This window comes from Odontomachus brunneus, unplaced genomic scaffold (genome assembly GCF_010583005.1).
Source record: "Odontomachus brunneus isolate Ranch 3 - 2012 unplaced genomic scaffold, Obru_v1 Obru_scaffold_149, whole genome shotgun sequence".
Classification (NCBI taxonomy): Eukaryota; Metazoa; Arthropoda; class Insecta; order Hymenoptera; family Formicidae; genus Odontomachus; species Odontomachus brunneus.
In genome coordinates this window covers 28,904-48,569 of record NW_022639599.1, presented here as the reverse complement: position 1 = coordinate 48,569, position 19,666 = coordinate 28,904, and the positions used below count along the sequence as shown (strand labels likewise).

Here is a 19,666-nt window from a genome sequence, read left to right as displayed (position 1 = left end):
TATATATATATATATATATATATATATATATATATATATATGTATGTATATTATTATATATATATATATTATATATAGATGTACATATTTTTCTTTTGCTATATCAACAAAGTGAAACAGTATCATTTATAGTGAGGGAATATTTTTCTCTCAATAAATCTTTCATCTTTATAACATTCTTATTGTCCAACAATTTTTTTCTATACTTCTCGTGATGTATCCATTCACACGTATATAACATACTATAACAACTGTCCCAATCTTATACAATAAGTCTTATAATAATATCTGTCATATATATTCGTACATGAATTTTTATGATATGATAGATTTTTCCGTAAACTGTAGAAATCTTGAGATTAGAAACCGTTATACAGTACTAATATATTAGTGAATTTACCTAGCAGATAATTTGTGGCAAGTCTTCGCTTTGTGAGTCAACTATAATTTTAAATAGTTAAGCGAGAGTTTTTGCATTAAAAACTTACACTTATGTAAATATTTACACACCAGTAATATAAGAAGAATTAAAGATATATAAAATAATTTTTTTTAAAGTATTAAATGTTATACATTTGAAGCTCGAAGTGCATTCATGAATACATTATATGAATATATTTTATTAAAATATCGATAGAAAAATATATTATTGTGCGTCATAATTTAAGTAACTATTCATGTATGAAGGAATCAATGACGCATTGAATAATGGCGTAACTATGTCGTTAACCGCTACTTTGTGATGTGCATATTAGTACGATATAAAAAGCGTGAGATAATAGGTCCATTTTTAAAGAAACCTCTGAACCAGTGCTATAAATTAGACTGCAAGAAAGTGTACTTGTTTGTTAAGTTACACTAATAGTGAAATATTAATGGCACATAAGGAGCTAGCACGGATGTCTTAGTGCTATTAAATACTAATATAATTTTAATATTAATATGATTGTGGGAGGATAAAAGTGCTAGCTCCTTATGTGCCATTAATATTTCAATATTAGTTAACTCTGTAAAGGAGCGTTCTATTATTTCGGTTTATGTTAAGTTACACTTTAACTTGTTACACTAGTGCAAGTTCTTGAAAAACAAATAGACCTAATTATTCATACCTAATCCTGCTGTTTTATTTGCTTCTTGCGTAGTTCGAGTTAAAATAAACTTATACGTTTTAATGTAATTTACATAAATTTTTTTCGTATCGTTGAAATACCTACCCACGAATAAAAAATTGATAGTCATGAAATTCACTAGAATGTTTGGGACAGCTACGAGATTATTGCATTTTAAGAATAGAAGTGGTTCAAATAGATTTTAACATAATAGCAGAGTTAATAGCAGATATTATATTAGAGATTATGTTAAAAACGCAATAGCAGAGAGTTAGGTTAGCATTATATCGTTTTCCCGCAAAAAATTTTATCTATTATTAAGATTACCAATAGAAACTACACATTAGATGTCCCTTGCACGATCGCGCTGTTCACGTATGCAAGGGACGCAAGAATTCACGACCCAAATTCTATCGTGTCCTGTTCAATCGGTTTGAATTCATAGCTTCCGCGTCCGTCCATTTGTAAACAGTACTGGAAACAGTTATAAAATGATATTATAAAATAAAATCAAAGTTACACGCATACAAATTTTTATAATTACAAAGAATCGATTGAAACGAGCAAGAGATAGTCAACAATACCTCATGATGTTTCCAGAGAGAGCGACGATGTGAGACTGTGAACAATGTAATATTCTCTTTTTTACAATACATGTACATAGAGCCCTCGACGTCTACGCTCACAGCGCTCGTGCACTCGTCCAGGATCGCGAATTGCGGTTTGTGGTAAAACAGTCGAGCCATCTATATAAATAATACAACAGTAATAATAGTAAGTATTGAACGATTCCTCTTATATACAGTTTTATACATACACACTTCGATACAATACTACAGTTTTATATGCGCTCGTTTCTACATATTTAATAGAAAATTGCGTTCATTTAGCTTACTTTGACGTCAGAAGTTCCGTATTTATTATACGTTGTGCGCACAAAGATGATTGAATGATGATTTTAGCAGGGATACGAGCGGAACGCAGTCCACAATTAATGATGAATAAAACAACTTGGTCGATACGATCTTGGTTTAATGCTTGATCGATAAAAAGGCTGACGTCAATTTGAAGAAAATAGAGAAACTCACCGCAATACGTTGTTTCTCGCCTCCCGACAGAACGTCCATCCAATCAGCTATCGCGTCCCAGCCCTGTCCTTCACTATTGCTAATATTCTCTCTGTCCAATAGATGAGTCAATTGTACCAAGTCCAAAAACTTTTTTAAATCATCGTCATTGATGTTACCGCGCCTCTGCATTTCGGCTCTCGTATGAGGATAAATGACTTGGTCCCTTAAGGTGCCCAACGTCATGTAAGGACGTTGCGGGATGTAGAATAATTTACCGCGCGGTGGTTTCGTGACGCTTCCAGACCAGACTGGCCACAGCTAAAAATCACAATTCGTAAAATTAATAATTAACAAAGATAATTATTACGGAATTGCTTGACGCTCATCGTATCGACATAGTAAATCAGAACTGTATAAAATGAGAATAGCTCTAGTCTAAAAAAAAACAAATAATCAATGAAGCCACGATGAGTCAACCAGTATTAGTGCATTTAGTTCTTAGAGATATCATGAAAGAATAAACCATAAAGTTATGGTTTATCACGAAAATCACGTAAATAGCAATAGTTAGAATTATCGTATCAACTATAAAATAAATTTTAAAAATGCACTATAGCGTTCTTTCTCGATATTTGAGTAGTACAAAGAATATAAGTGCATACTTCACCAAGAATCCTGAACATGGAACTCTTGCCGCAACCGTTTGGACCGCAAACCAGGACGTTCACACCCGACTTCACCTCAAAAGTTAATTCTCTAATGAGCACGTCTCCGTTTGGCGTAACGAGTGGTACACGATCGAATCGTATGATATTGTCGCGCGGTATAATCTTGCCGCCACCGGGAAAGCCGACATTGTCCTTGTTATCCGTGAGCATCGTTCTCTCGTACTTGCCAGCGTTCAAATCGTCAAGGACCTGTTTGACCTCGGTAACTCTTGCCGTGAGACCAGCTAACCGTGTGAGCTCTCTGCCAGCTAATATCAGTCGGCCGACCGCCTCGGCCATCCTAACCATCATTCGGCCGTACGTATAATAAGAGTTGAAGCGGTGAGCAGGCGAGCCGGAGAGTATGGGATGATCCTCCTGGAAGAAGGGTTCACTGATCGCGTAGAAACCGACCACGGTGGCGATATCTAGTAAAATAAAATAAAAATAGTATTAAAATGCATAAACAAGCGGTAAAACGAAAGCACTTAATGTTAATAAAATTAGTCTATAACAATATGCATCATGTAAAATCATATCTTACATTTTGCAACGACGTTATCTATGATTCCCATAAATGTTTTGAATTCTAAGACTTTACGAAGATGACTTGTCTGTAACAAAATGAATAATAACCGGAGTATAAGAATAAATTTGCATAATTATATAGATATGAAGTATTTGCATAGTCATGTAGGTCAGTTAAAAAAATCAATTTAGTTTTTAATTGATAGTATCACATATATGTAACAGAGACAACAATACTAATAACGTTTTGTTGTCAAAATGAAACACGACGGTGATTCCTTGGTTAATGGAAAATTTATTTCCATTGTTTGAATACAATCAAATTAAATTTGACTTGAAAATTGAACAAAACTTATCGACTGACTCAATAATACAAATAAACTTACGAGTTTGTGGAAACTAGTTAACATTGTTAATTTTTCCCTGTTGTTTCCCTGATAGAATGCGATTTCTTCCGAGTTAGTGATCAATCGGGAGTTGATGTGACGATATTCTCCTTCTAATCGTTGTTCTTTAACTGTCATTTGTCCAATGGGTTTGCGAATATTGGTCAGAATAAAGCCAGCAAATACCAGATACGTTAATATCATCAGTGGTGACTACAAAACATTATATGTAGTAAAACATTAATTACTAATATACTGCTGCGTTAGGATAAAAATATGTTATACATACCTGTGCACCGATACCAGGAGCTAATTTAAACACATAAAGACCAATGTCTAACAAGGGTTTTGTCATATTACTATAAAGATTTACAAAGCTATCACAAAATTTATCAACATCCGTAGTCAAGAGTTGATCTGGGTTTGAAATACGATTGTCCAAGTTGCACATTTTGTAATAAGTAAAGCCCCTAAAAGAATATTGTACTTTAATATTTAAAGCTTTTGCTGGAAACAAATTTCAGTCATAGATTTTTTAAATGTAGAGTTTTGTATCTCTGTATGTACACATGTTTCATATATGTTAACATATTTCTATATGTACACAGACCCTCAGCATAATAGCAATAGTCGTAACACATGAAGTTATATAGTTTCTTCATTTGTTGGGAATATTATTAGTGTATCACATAAGACTTATCATGATCATTAAGTATTCAACTATGTAAAATACTACACTGCACACACTACAACAGTGTAAAATATTTTGTATGCCTATACAAGAATACACACATATAAGTAACTGATAATGAATTTATCACCTTTGGCCTTGTTGTTTTATGAATGAGCATGGTTGATCGCACTTGTGATACTGACGTGTATATGGAACTGAATTTACTGCAAAATTAAGATTGGCTACTTACTTAAGATAATGATCCAGTAAATAACGTGTTATATTTGTACGCAACTTCAATTTTAATGCACTTAAACTGTACTTCATTATGTTGTTCAAGACTGCTATCTAAATAAATCATACAAAAAGTCATCAGTAATTTTTCCCAATTTGTAAGAAAATTATATTGCTTAGCAATTTAAATGCAAGAAATTTCTTTATTAAGATATTTAGTGCATTTTTATATCATGTATATCTTTCAGCAATAAATGTTACTTACCACAGGCCCTACACACAAGAAGGAAATTAAGTATCTCTTGAATAATGGTCCATTCTTGCTGACAATTGCTCTAATAATATAAAATTTTATATTAATCAGATGAAATTTGCTTTAGTACTGCTAAATAAAAAATGTTACATACGTTTCTATCTGAGTAGCTCTCTTAATCAAATATAAGTCACACAAGGTCTTGCCAACCAAAGAGGCTGCTACCACAAAGACCATACCAAATTCTGGTGACAGTATACCAGGAATGCCGATCTTGAGCAATTGCAAAATTTTGCGGAAGAAGATAGCATCGACTTGTGCTTTGGGACCTTTTGGCTTTTCCTGTGTGAACAAAAAGAATATAATCTTAGCTGTTTTTACTATCTACCAATTATATTAGATATGTGAGCACACATGATTTTAAAAAGGTTGTACGCAGTGTTATAATTAACATAAAGATATGTATGTGTATGTGTATGTAAATAGTTAAACCAGCAATATCATTACAAGTTATCACATTGTTCAGCAATATAAAATATTGAATATTTCATTGATTTCATTATTTGATTGAAATATTTATATTATTTTTTATCGATTAATGTATAATGTATGATGTATATATTATTCGAATTAATGTATAATGGGTTTCCCCCACCACGCTCGTTTTACCAAATTCCTTATAAACTCTTACCTCCTTGATAACATACTGGATGTCATTGTTGGTAGGCCACGGGTTCCTGCGAACATGTTCATTACAAAACAACTAGCGTGAACTAGCGTGAGGCAAGTGCGTATGTGTGTATATGTGCGTATCTGGTAAGCACTCACCTTGATTTTTGCGTTCGTCTCTTGCTGCGGTATTTCAGTATCAAAATAATGAGCGCACCAGCTGTAACTGCGCTGCCTAGGGTGCGTCTATTCGTGAATTTGCTGAGCGCCGGCGCCATCCTTTTCCAATCAGTGTGCGTTCGAGTTGCACCCTCCTAGTGCAACGGTCAAACTGTCGCGCGCTGGATTATGAGGCATGAACAAAGTCGAAACCGAACCAAACAAACGGATTCTGACGAGTGAACAGGTGGTGGTGGTATCGGTGGCGGTGGAGGTGGTAGCGATGATGGTGGTGGTGGCGTGATGGTCAGAGCAGTATCTAATGATAAGCGTGACTGTAGAATTAACAATTCTCCTTATCGAGAAACATGATGCAGCATTTTTAATCTAATTAATATATATAAATTTAAATCGACGAAATTTATTCGCTTTTTAAATACGATATTAAAGCACTCAAAATCGTTTCGGCAACATTTAAGTACAATTATTACGAACTTTTGCTATCTGAGTAATGATGTATTTAAATATAAATTACAATTGACGGTTGCACTTATGGCAAATTCGATTGGAAGTACTAGTACGCACAAGTGCACGTTAAGACCATTTCATAGTCCGTTCTTATATTCAAGTTTGTCTTAAATTCGCTTTCGAATACTCCGTAACCAGTGCAACGGTTCGATAGCATCTAAAAATGAATATAAGATGATTTTAAATATAAAATAAAATTCTAAACACTGAGGGGAAATATAAGAACGGACTATGAATCGACCTTTGTGTGCACAGGTGCGCACTAGTACTTCCAATCGAGAGTTCCGGCCTAAGACGTTTTCGAACAGTTCGGACCTGTGATTTTTGGAACGTACCTTGGAATTTTTCCAAGGCTTTATTCCCCTCATAAAATCTCCCTCATATCATCTTGAGCACTCTTAACTTAATTTTCCTGTGACTTTCCTTCATAAAATTGTCCTCATTATCTTGAATACTCTTAACTATTTTCCTCATATTCTCATATCTAACTAATGGTGAAAGAGTCATAAAAATAAGGTCTGCAATCACACACACACACATAAAGAAGGAAGGAAGAAATACTTCCAATCGAATCCCAGTAAACACAAAGTATCATCGATGTTACAATGGATGCATTCAGCGAACTCAACAGTTGCACAACAGTTGAACAATTCGTTAATATAATTGGTCTAGATTTAGGAATCAGTAGATTTAACAGTAAGAACCAATAATCGTTGATTACTCACTGAGCGCTTTTTCCGCTGAACGCGCCCAATGTCAGCCCAATTATATGATATATTACATAACTGTTACTTTGTTATATAACAAAGTAACAGTTACATAATATACCATATGATTGAGCTACCATTGTAATATGGATGATATTTTGTGTTTACTGAGATTCGCCATTAATTAAATTGATTAAACGCTCTTGGAATAATTTATATTCCTTTTTTCTTCCTTATTTAACAGTTTTAATCATAACTGTGTTTTTGATCGCCAGCTCTGGAATTAAATGAATTATGACGTAAATCTGCTCCTTAATTTCCTTTATGTTTTTTTTCTTTTCGTTTACAATTCATATTTGCTTCAAGGAGAAACAGCGAATTTCACTCAACGGAATGAACATTGATATATCGATACGATACAAAAAATAAAAAAAAGATCACTATGACATGACCTTTATAACCCTACCATTACTGGTAAAAATTTACACATTATTGATCTCTGTTATTCATTGAGTAAAAAATTTATTGAATTAATAATCATTGCGGGGATCTCAAGAAAACTAAGTGCGATCCTGATGCTAATGATAATAAGTGGTTGGCTATTGCAGGAAGATAAGTGGTAAGAAGACATTACAGAGTGGTGGGGAGAAAGAGAAAGAAAGAGAAGAAAAGAAGGAGAAACGGTGAGTAGGTTACCTCATTGAATGAGTTGCGACATTCAACAAAATATGCAGTTATTCCACGTGGAACATACAATGTTACGCATAACAAAAAAGAAATTGTAAATTTTCCAGTTTGTATCTCCTCTATCGCAAAAACAAGATAATCATCTTGTATGTTATTTCCCTTTTTGTCACCGATAAAAATGCAGAGTCTGAGCTAATGTTAATAACAATGAGTCATGTTTATGCTAATGTTAATATGTTAATGTACATGAATTTACTACATTTTCGATATAGTTTTTCATAGTATCGCGTTTGAAAACACCACGAGAAAATTCTCAGCGAGGCAGGGACAAGAAGAAAATTACGGGAAAGTGTAGTAAATGTCGGTAAAAAAACGAAGATATACCACTAAGTCGACTCTTTTTATTTCGACACTTTCTACACTTTCCTACAATTGTGCCTTTTTTCCTTCTTCCTCTCCTCCTCTCCGATCTAAATACTGAATACTTTTGATTTTTACGTTGTATAACAACGTGGAAGAAAGTGCAACGAAACCAAATAAATTTATGTCTTTCACTCTGAGATTGGCTACATTAAATGTAAATGCGGAAATTTTTATTTTTAGGCGAAAACGGCAGAAAAATGCGCGAATGAATAACAATTATAGATAATAAAGATTCATTACAGCTCTTTTCCCTTTCGATACACATGAAGATCGTGAGATCAACATAAATCTCAGACAATGTTGAAACGAACGAATCTCGTGACAGTTTAGATTACAATTTCGTCGCCGCAAGTGAAATTACAATAGTCAAATCATGAAGAACAGTAAGAGTGATGAAATCGTTGCACATCACCGAGTGATATGTCGTGTGTATTATGCAAACAGTGCAATTTAACCCTAACAGTGCAGTGTAACTAGGAAGCGCTGATACTATAACGCAAGTGGTATTAATCTGGCGGCATGTAATCCCGCCGGGTAAAGGTCTTTATTAGTTACGTGCAACTTACGGCAACGGCTCATGCATCGTGAGTCGTCAATCGTATATACACAGTTATGTAACTTTGCCTTTCGTTGTCAGCGATTGAAATCTTATTATCGCAACACGATAAAAATATCACGACAATAAGATAAATCAACACATTTGCGAGGATCACGGAAATGTTTTAAAGCTAAAGCTAGCGGAATTAAAGAAATTTCAATTGTAATGTCTAATGTGCAATACACTGGATGTCAAGCATATCTTAATATTGTAACAGCAGTTACTTGTACAATTTGTAAGTTTGCATATGAAGTTGAAAATCGTGAAAAATCCTGGAAAATTATACTTGTATTGTTCTTAGAGCGCTAAATAAATTATACTTTCAACGTAATAATAAGTTTAGACATACATAACGCCTGATGTAAGATAAATTAAAGGTCATATAAATTAAAAAATGCGATTACGATAAATTTCTACTAAACCGGCGAACTATACATCGCAATAATTTGATCTTAAACATAAGCTTCATTTATACTGTAAGAGTTTTGCATAAGCGATAAAAAAAATTATAGAGAAATTAGCTCGCACATTAAAAAATCTAAAGTGTTTCTTATAAAGTTGTCTCATCGTGAAAATGATGTAGTATGTGATATTCGGTGATAAAAACGATGAGAAATGGACCATTCGCGTTCTACAAGGTATCGAGATACGATTACAAGTTTTAAACATAGATTATTTATTTCTCGTGATCCGCACATTCACACAGACTCTTAGGGATTCTTATGTCGTTTCGCGCGATCTGTATATAAGTTTGCTGTCACCTTTTTTACTTTATCTTTTTTTTTTTCTTTTTGAGCGGCGTTCAGTAAAAATGATGTTATTCAAGCGGTAACAAATGACACTTGATTTGTGCAAATCTGGAGGTATCAAAATATTTTCTATCAAGGAAAAACGATGATACTTCTACTCTTATTTGCTTCTTTCGGTTCTCTTTCGGAGCATCGCACGATCCTTCTTCCCACATATCAACTTCTTCTCTTTCTCTCTCTCATTTTTCTTTTGCATTCTCTAGTATTACCTTTCCCTCTCCGTCGAACAATCGGAAATATTTAAGGCCGTGTTTACTTATCTCGCAACATAGGAAACCACGATGTGTATTTGATCTTGTGTACAATCTATCGGACTACTTTTGCCCGCCGATCTTTCGCGACGGTTGTAAAATTTACGTGGAGCGATCCTAACTTAAAGTAGTACAAACACGATGCGACAGGGTAACGGATAGATGCACCTAATGCCACTGAGAAGCGGCACAATTTCGCCCGCGTGCATCACTCCGGGCACCTGGAGTCGCGTTCCGCTTGTCGCATTCGGATTTTCATCGGCGGCGCAAGAACGCTGCGAATCGCCCGTAAAGCCCGTTCCTTATACTCTAGGTACACATAGGTATCGACGATAAGTTTTATTTTTACACGTATAAGCTCATTACAGTTACAAAAACTTCCTAATCCTGCTCGCGGTCGATGTACTGTGCGATATACCTTCTTTATCTTTCTCTCCCTGCTCCTCTCCCTTTCTCTCTCTCTCTCTCTCTCTTTCTTTCGTCCTCAATACCTATTTTTTTCTTGCCACTTAACACTAACAAATTTTATCTCTTTTTTTTTATATTTGACTAGTACGCAGTAATCCTATACAATAAATTAGACGCATATGTTCTAATGTTAGCGACGACGCGCTACTCTGCGACTTGTGTCGCGATATGACCCCAAATAGAACAAAAAATTACAATAACATCAACATGATAGTAAAAAGATTTACTTTTCAATCATGATTCGATTATTCTTTGTAATTTTACGTCATTGTGATATTCTGTTCTGCTTGGGATATTGAGACCAGTTTTTTAGTACCCTTCTCTTCGCACAACCGCTTGCCAAATAAATCAAACAGTTTGGAAGAGAAAACATTCACGGGACATAGACACAAGATTTTGAATCTAAAGAGGCAAAACTGAATATTGCCCAAAACGCTTTCTGTAGCATCATCATTTTTCACCCGAAAAAAAAAACTTTAACACTCAACCGACACGTAAACCTACGTCTTACTCAGACCACGTATATAAATCTATTTTTAGTCAAATTTTGTATATTACCAGAATAACAGAAAAATTTAAAGAAATAAACAAATTCGTGTTCTGTTTTCCAGTCACATATGTCTGCATATACACATGTAGTTATTTTGTCCCTCAAGGCGCATTTTTAGCATTTATGTAAATGTTTATTGTAAGTTAGTTTAAATATTAATTTAAATGAACCTCAAGTTTTGAATTTCTCGAAGTTTCGTTTTTTCCGTGCGCAATTTCTTATTTATTAATTTCTGTTATCTAGTGGTGTCAATAACATGCATAATGCTACGAATTTCAAAATTGTTAACATACAATATTTTATATGAAAAACATTTCTTTTATGTTATTTTTTCATTTAAAAAAACAACTGACCAATTGCTTGGCATTTATAATAGATTTCATCTCTGTTTCTGGTAAATATTGTTAAAATATGTTTCGATGTGTTTTCTTAAGTTTTCTTAACTCTCCTAAGTTCAAAATACATTCTTAGGCCTTCGCACAAGAACATTCATAACACGTTACGTTAAATAAACTTAGAAATAAACTTATATCAACGCACAAAGAAATCCATTATGAAAGTCCTTTCTTACGTTTCAGATTTCTTTGTGCATTGACATAGGTCAATATTCTTCAAGTTAACGTAACTTGTTACGGGGATGTTTTTGTGCGGAGGTCCTAAGAATGTTTATTTTACAGTGACAAATGAGATTATCATATCATTTTTTAAGAATTTTATATATCTGGCGTCATTTTTGTTTTCGTCTTTCGTAAAATATAAAATATTTCCTCCTGTTTATACTTGTAAGAGGAAATATTTCTATCCGAGTACATACTTCTACGTACATATAATTAAATAATTCAATAAAAATGTATTGATTTATACAAATCTTCTGCTACCCATCGCAAAGAGGTCAATATAATAGCATATTAATGCACGTCGGTCAAGTGTTAACGTTAACTTCGAGTAGATGAGCGACCGACTATTGTTCTAACGCTAACAATACTGCGCTGGGTTTTTCTTCTACAAATGCATTAAGTAATATAATACATAACACAATATATAAGTGTACACAATTTTACGCGATACTGGTCGCACGATCTGGATGAAGTTCTTTATGTTCGTACAATTAGGATGTATGATTCAGTGTGTAGAAATGTTCACGTTCCACCCTCTGTATAAAATAAAAGGCACCAAGTATTTTTGCCAAACGTTCAGTTTGCTTATAGGAAAGTGTACAGCTCCGTCGAGGATTAAGTAAAGTGCGAGTTAGTATGCAGCTTCTTAGTAGGAATAGATAAGTATATGTTACATTATTTTTTGCATATAGCGATGTTCATTATAATGCAGCAGTTTCATCTCCCGAATTCTATCGTTATAAACAGTTGTCTATCATCGTCTGTATTCCTCGACGTGTCGAATTATAACTTATACCCAAGCAGGAATACCATAACTGCCATAGTTATGTGTAATTAACACTTCGTGAAGTGTATTATACTAATTCAGCATTTTTCTCATATTTTTTGTGTCATAGGAAAAGAATGTAATATTGGGCTACACGATAGAAATTCTATCTTTAACAAGCGATTTTGTTAATGGGCTGCGTTCCGTAATAACCATACGCGCACATTTTTTACAGCATAGATAACATGAACTATAGATAAATGCGCGCGTATACATATTATGAATCGCAGTTATATACATCTTTTTCTTCCTGCATTTTATATATATGTATACTTTTTGTAACAAATTAGTAAAAGAACTTGTGAAAGAGTATAAAGATGCGTTAGTAAATCTTACCGTACTGAAGTTACAAAAAGAAATCAGTAAGAGAGATAAACTATGCGATGGTGCATTTTAGTTTCGTTGAAACTGTAAGTTTTTAATCGCTCCTAATTTTCATAAGAAATATGAAAATATGTCTCACATATATATACATTAATAAATTTTCTCTTGTCCATGTAATCCAAGATTACTTTCTTTTGCGATTTGTGCAAATTGTAACTACGGAAATGCGATTTTATATAAACGCACACGAAATAAATTAAAATAAATCAACGTAATAAAACTTAAAAAGAAAACGATCGTGAATAAACGAACGCGATAAATGACTACTTTGGTACTACAATATAAATAATTAATCGAAATTATATATATATATATATATATATATATATATATATATATATATCAGTTTGATTAACCTCTCCCTTAATGTTCGATGTTCAAGAAGCTGCTCCTCGAACGCGCATGCGTATAAAAAAATTCATATATAAAATAATTCGTTATAAATATATTTTTTGTCTGATGAAACAAAAAAGGACCGATCTAATTCTTTACACATGAACAAATAAAAATTCGTGTAATACACAAAAGATATACAGTACCCGCGCGATATAACTGTGAAAACAAATATTACATCACATTAAATACTTCCGTCATCCAAATGAAACAAACACAACATGTACGAAACTCATTCGGCGCATTTGACTTACATCTAATACTTTTAAAATACAAAGAGTTATTTGTGAAGCGCCTATTGGATACGAAACATATACCGACACATATTTTCATTGTAGACAGATCCTCAACCGATTAAAAAACGTCGAGCATATAGTAAATGCATAGTTGTAAATGCTCTCATTGTCTATCATATGCACTTTGCGGTTTTTACTTCAACTTCAACAATCGTGTGTATATTTATCCGCTACATAGCTGACATATGTACATTCAAGGTAAAGAATATACGCATATTGTATATTCTGTCAGTAAATTAAAACGACTTCCGTGTTTGCGTCTCTTTTTTTCTCTCTCTTTTCCTTTCTTCTCAATAGTATTTTTGTACTATCCGTTTAATTATACTGAGAGAATAGCAGCGGACTGCAATAGAAAGCTCTTCAACAAAACCACCATACCAGAGCTCGATGTTCAATCGATAGATTACGTTAAAAAATATGAATGTCGGGTATATGTAAACTTTAAAAGTTTCTATTTATCGTTACGGCAATCTAAATTTCCTCTATTCTGGTAGGAATACTTTTGACATGTACCGTCGATAGGGCGGATTTTTGCAATTGGTTGCGTACGCGAATTTGTGCAAACCGGGATTCGCACCGGAATGCTAGGTAAACGTTTCACAATGTTTTGCACGATACTCATATATTCCTTTGCACAAACTGTTGTTCACTTTTAAGCCCACTCAATGTAGTTCTCTTTATACATAAAGCGGATATATGTATTTTAATGTGCACTTAGCATTAAGTGATATTTATTAAAATCATTGTCATTATTTTATATATCTTACTAGATATAAGAATACCATTTAAAATAAAATTAAAAAACTAGCAAATTATGCAATAAAAAATTGTAGTAAATCATTTACTTTCTTAACGTATCTTAACAGTACTTTTAGCATTGTTAAAATTGTCATGTAAATTATTAAATTTATTTCATGGTAAAATAAAAAAGTCATACCATTTAATAAATGCATATTGACAGTTAAATAACATAAACAAAAAAACAATAGTGGAAAACACGCTCGAGTGGGCTTCGTACGTGTTCCAGTGAGGGCATGACAATTCATGGTCCCATATACTATTTTTTTACTTTTTTTTCAAAGGTGTCTTCGACTAGATCTGATACACTAACGTACTAAACATCGTGCCAGCGATACCTTTAATTTGCGCCAATACTTATTAAAATTGATACACACACATCAGTGACGTGGTCAGATCAACGATATTTCATTCATAACAGTAAATAAAATATTGTTGTCATAATAATAAATTGACATGTTTTAACATGTCAGGCACCGTACTATATTTTTCGCTTCAACATTGCTATGGTGCAGAAAAATCGTCATTGATGTATATGAAACAACTTTTACGAGACAAGGCTTCGCGGAGTATACATTTCTATATCTTATATCACACAGACTTACTTAAAATTGTATACATCGTGTGCAAAAATCCTCTCTCTCCCTCTCTTTCTTTCTTCCTTTCTCTCTCTCTCTCTCTCTCTCTCTCTTTTGCTCGTTTTCTCTTGTAAGTCGTAGTATAATTTGACATTATATAAAATAATAATTTACGAGACTAGTGTGTTCTCCTCAGTAATAGGCCTGCATGCTTTCGTGCTAGTATCTCATTCTCTCGTGCTACTGCTTTACTCATCAACTAAAGGGCGTAGGCACGCAGTTAGCTTAGCTTCATACGTTTGGTTTCGTTAGACGCATCTGAAATGTAATTTCGTAATTTAAATTGAATAAAATAATTTATGTAACTTGAGTATACAGATTTTCAAGAAAGTCGTGCAATCTGAAGTTAATTTTTATAAATTGATAACATTGTTGTACAAGCAGTTAATAAAATATATTGTGTAATATTATGTAATATTATGTAAATTGTATATTATGAATTTACCTCCATTAGATGTTGCTCCGAAGCCCACTAAAGAACAATTTTGACTTTTCTGAAACAAAAATTATTTCTATGTGGAAGATTTCACTAATTTTATGATATATGAATAAATTTGATCCGGAAAGAGAAATTGTCAAACTTCTGAAAAGAATTATACAAAGAAATGCATATAATTTATATCATATAAGAGAATTAAGAAAAAATATTTATTGAAATATACTAACGTCTCCCATTACAGCTATTGGCGTAGTCCCGGTTGCAATTGCTACCTGATGCTCTATTAAATAAAACATGTACTCATCATAAAGTAATCTGATAAGATGGAAAGACCCGAAACTCGCCGCACTCCTTAAAGTGAGATCCCGAATAACCATCGAACTGAAAAATACAAAATTAAATTGAATTTTAATTGAAGCCAAAATAAAAATACTTAATTATCAACGTGAGGAAAAGTACAAAGATATACCTATAAAATGACCATTTCAGCAGAAATTGACGTGCTGCTTTAGCGTACGTTGGCTTCTCCTCAAATGGTTTCAGCACTTGTGTTACGACTCCCTTTAACCAGATTGCCCAATCTTCTAAAGAATTTTGTTGCTGTAACGTTACTTTAAAGTCCGCTTCCAGACGTTGTACCATCCCATAATCACATTGACATACCCAGGATGCCTGGAAAAGCAGGCATATATGTATAGTACATATTTTTCTATGCATATATAAATTTAATTAATCCGACTTATTTAACAATCTAAGACAGAAAAAAACTTTAACTAATTAAACTAAAGTTGAAAAAGTGCTTTAGAGAAATACTTTGAGATATCAACTTACTTGTTCTTGTACGTTATGAAAATCAACGCGATTCAAATCAGCTAACATTTGATTGATTTGACTAGAATTTTGGAGAACGGCTCGTGCGGCTTGTGCTAGATGATTTAATGATGTGTAACGCCTTAAAGTTTGAGCAAAAGCTGATACTGCAGTTAACTGCAACAAATAATATATATTGTATAGTTATATATTACTTATAGTTATATATTATTTATAGTTTACTTATATATTGTATAGTTTGTTATTATATAATTAACATATCAAATTAAATATAGAAAATTCAAGTTTTGATTTGAATAAATATTCTGAATGATACCTTAATTTGTGTCATCTCCTCGGGGCAGTCTGCCATTGCTGACTGTAACCAAGATTCTAACCCTTTCGCAAAGTTTCGGATGGACTGAGTCAATGAACCTTGCCAGAACAAATAAATCACTTAATATGTATATTATAATCAGGATATATATAATAATAATGGGTTTTATAATAACATACTTGGTATCGGTCGTAATACATTAGGCATTAATACTTCGACTAGATTTTGATAGAAGGTATAATCCACCTTTTTGATAAAATCTTGCACTCCTGTACACTTACACATCTGATATAGTTTAGTTCTGAAAGATACAAATTGTTCATTATATATGTTTAAGCACTTTACGTACACACACAACACATAAATAATTTAAAACTAACTTAGCATTTAATTTCTACATAATATAACTATGTCAAACGAATATATGTGAATAAATATATTATCGCATCTTACTTTGATAAATATTTCTCTTCTTCACACTCATCGCCATTATTATTGTCCTGGCTGCGCCAGAATTCTCTCCAAAGGCTCTCTACAGTAGCGAATTCGAAATTTAGCACTGCGTCTAAGAACGCTTCGCAATGTTCTCTGTATATGCTGCGAAACGTATCAATATCTTCCAGCGTGCAATCTTCAGGTAGAGACGCATCATGACTTATAAAAATTTCCGGAAAATCGGGTATAGCACCGCTCGCTTCACCAAGATATTGATGATACTGCGGTGGAGAAGGATTAGAAGATATATTCGTATTCGTATGTGTATTATTTTCATAAGATGATTCTTGTTTCTGATTGACGAATTTAAATCGTTTGGTTTGAGAATTCGCGCTCTGCGGCTGTCTCGATGTTCCATCTTCATTCAACATGACTAAAGGTGAGCTTGGTTTGACACGAATCCCATAATAATGATATTTCGAATTTCCTCTGTAATAGAAATAACGATGTGATGAAAAAATATTACAAACGAATTTTATATATATATATATATATATATATATATATATATATATATATATATATATATATATATTGTAGTATCTTTTATATTATAATAAAATATAATAATATATTATAATATATTAATTATAAATAATATATTATAATTAAAGCTTCTTACCTAGTTCCTAAACGTCTCGTTCTTAAACCCAAAAATACTGAACGTATTAATTTCCCGAAACTGGCTGCATTTACAGGATCTAATTTGTTTTCGGAACAATGACGTAGATAGTGATTGTAAAGAGTCGATCTTGGAAGGGACACACCATCGGCAGTTTCATAATTTTCTAGCAACCAATGTACCTATTTAGAACAATGCATGTACAATTAATATTCACATTTTATAAACATATGTTTGAGAGTATATACAAAAAAAAAATCAATCTGAATATTTTATTGAATATTTACGTAAAGAGTATTTATGAAGAGTAGCTATACTATTAAAAAAAAACAAAGTTGCGCTTCTAAAATTATATACTAGGTAGCAAATAGTTCAGTTGCGATATATTTTCTTTTTGATTTATTGATAGCATAACCATGTCATATTTCTCGCTAAAGGTTTCACGAAAAAAAGAAAATGATAGTAATTTAATTTCCAGAAATTAAAACTATGCATAACAATGTTTACTAGAGCGATATCTTAAAAGCGATGATTAATAGTAGACATGCCAGAAAATAAAAAACGATGCTGATTAGTACGCTAGAAAAGCTAAGGAATCGATCTTTAGCTTACGGTGGCCTGGGAGACTCTAGTGGCATGCGTCATGTTTGCAGCCGCGGCTGCTGCTTCTTCCACGGTGACAGTGGCACCTCCTGAATTACCGCTGATCAAGTACGTCCCTCCACCCCCGCTAACCACAGTCTCCTATCGAACAACCCAATACACCGATACCTCGTTAACCCCCCGAATTAAGAGGAGAGTAATGTTATCTTTCCTCGAGTAACTAACATTTATAATTTTATACTTAATAAGTTGTATAATTTTGTACTTAATAAGTTGTATACATTATATCATGGCAACTAATGCTATAGATAATAAAATAGTTTAAAAATTTACAGCAAAAATATTAAAACATTTATAATTACAAATATAATTAAGTTAAAACTCTCGTTACATTCATACTCTAAAAATCATTTTTCTCAAAGATTACATAAAAAATCCCATATCTTTTACTTGTTTCTTCACAAAGAAACATTTCGTCGATTTCTACTATGATTTATTGACATTTCATTATACAGTATATTTGCAAACTTCCCTTTTAATTGAAATGTATAAATTAGATTGTAACAATGTAAAAAAATATCATTTCTCTCTGTTAAAATACATGTAATAAAATCTGGCACGCAATTTTTTGATGCCCCATACAATCATGCAGAGCACAGATCCCCATGCCTGCAGAGATATAAGGCATAAATACATGTCGTATCGCGTTAATCATTCAATGATCGATACTAGTTTACTCAGCTTCTAAGAAATGAAAGCAGTCTGAGGAGGAAACCGTGAAACATGCAATCTTACCGCTGTTTCCGTTTGCGGGCTAGCGCGCGCGGCTGCCGCCGACATGAGGGCATGAGTAGTCGGATCACCGTCTACTACACTCTGTTGAATCAAATATGTGCCATTGCCCTGTGATAATAATTGTCCAGTAGTTGTGTTCGAGCCTTGTCCTGTGACCTTAAATAATTTATGCAATAAAAAAAAATGATAACAATTGTTAGTTAAAGTTAGAAGATTCTTGAAGTTAAAAAATTCAGCGTAATAAAAACATTTGTCATAAATAAAAATATTTTACGCACACGTAACAACACATAATCAACTTTGATTATTTATATTATTTTAATATAATTGCACAATTTGCATCTGAAGAGGCTTTTGATAATTATAACTTAGTATCAAGTTTTATAATTACCTGTGCATACGTTACTGGCGTTGTTGCTGGAGTGTAGTACTGACTCGAACCTGAAGTATACATTGATCCTGTCTCGCCGACAGCATAAACAGGATATGTCCTACGAAGTGTTAAATGTTACGTGATTACCACGAAACGTCCTGCGGATGACGTGGAGGCAATGCATATGCGACATTTTGATACTTACATCTGGCCATTCGCCGGTATATACGTGGAACCATCCCCTTCGACATACTGAACATAGGTTGAGTGAGAGACTGACTCGGACCCCACCGCCTCACCGTCACCAGACACTAGAACAAAGAAGACATAGCTGAGTATATTATAAAATTATATATATATATATATATATATATATATATATATATATATATATATATATATATATATATATATATATATGTGTGTGTGTG

The 19,666-nt window shown here is 33.1% G+C and overlaps 2 protein-coding genes and 1 long non-coding RNA gene across 9 annotated transcripts in view; 1 reads left to right on the top strand and 2 right to left on the bottom strand.

Annotated features, from left to right (window-relative positions):
* Nucleotides 1-160: 160 nt before the first annotated feature.
* LOC116850563 (ATP-binding cassette sub-family D member 3) lies at nucleotides 161-6,018 on the bottom strand. Its single transcript, XM_032828988.1, has 12 exons — nucleotides 5,789-6,018; nucleotides 5,652-5,697; nucleotides 5,115-5,302; nucleotides 4,973-5,042; nucleotides 4,724-4,821; nucleotides 4,090-4,270; nucleotides 3,801-4,013; nucleotides 3,431-3,500; nucleotides 2,842-3,314; nucleotides 2,198-2,497; nucleotides 1,694-1,855; nucleotides 161-1,583 (listed from the first exon to the last, which is right to left on the bottom strand). Exons 1-12 carry the CDS (start codon nucleotides 5,905-5,907, stop codon nucleotides 1,506-1,508), a joined length of 1,998 nt encoding a protein of 665 aa, XP_032684879.1. The 5' UTR covers nucleotides 5,908-6,018; the 3' UTR covers nucleotides 161-1,505.
* A 2,619-nt stretch (nucleotides 6,019-8,637) lies between these two features.
* LOC116850553 (DNA-binding protein RFX2) overlaps nucleotides 8,638-19,666 on the bottom strand; it is a 19,876-nt gene continuing 8,847 nt past the window's right edge. For 4 of the 7 annotated variants that reach the window (XM_032828967.1, XM_032828966.1, XM_032828965.1 and 1 more), the window contains 13 exons: nucleotides 19,441-19,546; nucleotides 19,254-19,353; nucleotides 18,863-19,018; nucleotides 18,077-18,208; nucleotides 17,465-17,646; nucleotides 16,801-17,271; nucleotides 16,527-16,648; nucleotides 16,348-16,445; nucleotides 16,032-16,187; nucleotides 15,670-15,872; nucleotides 15,428-15,581; nucleotides 15,207-15,255; nucleotides 14,917-15,019 (listed from right to left, as the gene is read on the bottom strand). In XM_032828967.1, coding sequence (XP_032684858.1) covers nucleotides 14,982-15,019; nucleotides 15,207-15,255; nucleotides 15,428-15,581; nucleotides 15,670-15,872; nucleotides 16,032-16,187; nucleotides 16,348-16,445; nucleotides 16,527-16,648; nucleotides 16,801-17,271; nucleotides 17,465-17,646; nucleotides 18,077-18,208; nucleotides 18,863-19,018; nucleotides 19,254-19,353; nucleotides 19,441-19,546 — 1,967 coding nt within the window. In that variant the 3' untranslated portion in view covers nucleotides 14,917-14,981. Of the gene's footprint in view, nucleotides 15,020-15,206; nucleotides 15,256-15,427; nucleotides 15,582-15,669; nucleotides 15,873-16,031; nucleotides 16,188-16,347; nucleotides 16,446-16,526; nucleotides 16,649-16,800; nucleotides 17,272-17,464; nucleotides 17,647-18,076; nucleotides 18,209-18,862; nucleotides 19,019-19,253; nucleotides 19,354-19,440; nucleotides 19,547-19,666 lie in introns of all 7 variants that reach the window. The other 3 variants (XM_032828964.1, XM_032828970.1, XM_032828969.1) reach the window with 2 other exon arrangements.
* LOC116850555 overlaps nucleotides 19,456-19,666 on the top strand; it is a 6,949-nt gene continuing 6,738 nt past the window's right edge. The window contains exon 1 of the long non-coding RNA XR_004379372.1: nucleotides 19,456-19,570. This is a non-coding gene — a long non-coding RNA (uncharacterized LOC116850555). The remainder of the gene's footprint in view (nucleotides 19,571-19,666) is intronic.

What these genes read in the sequence shown, in the direction of transcription:
- LOC116850563 (XM_032828988.1), bottom strand. Translation starts at nt 5,907, where the DNA reads ATGGCGCCGGCGCTCAGCAAATTCACGAATAGACGCACCCTAGGCAGC. An exon ending in AGAGCTACTCAGATAGAAAC is followed by an intron (nt 5,043 to 5,114) that starts GTATGTAACATT and finishes TTATATTATTAG; the next exon opens with AGCAATTGTCAGCAAGAATG. An exon ending in TCTTGTGTGTAGGGCCTGTG is followed by an intron (nt 4,822 to 4,972) that starts GTAAGTAACATT and finishes TGATTTATTTAG; the next exon opens with ATAGCAGTCTTGAACAACAT.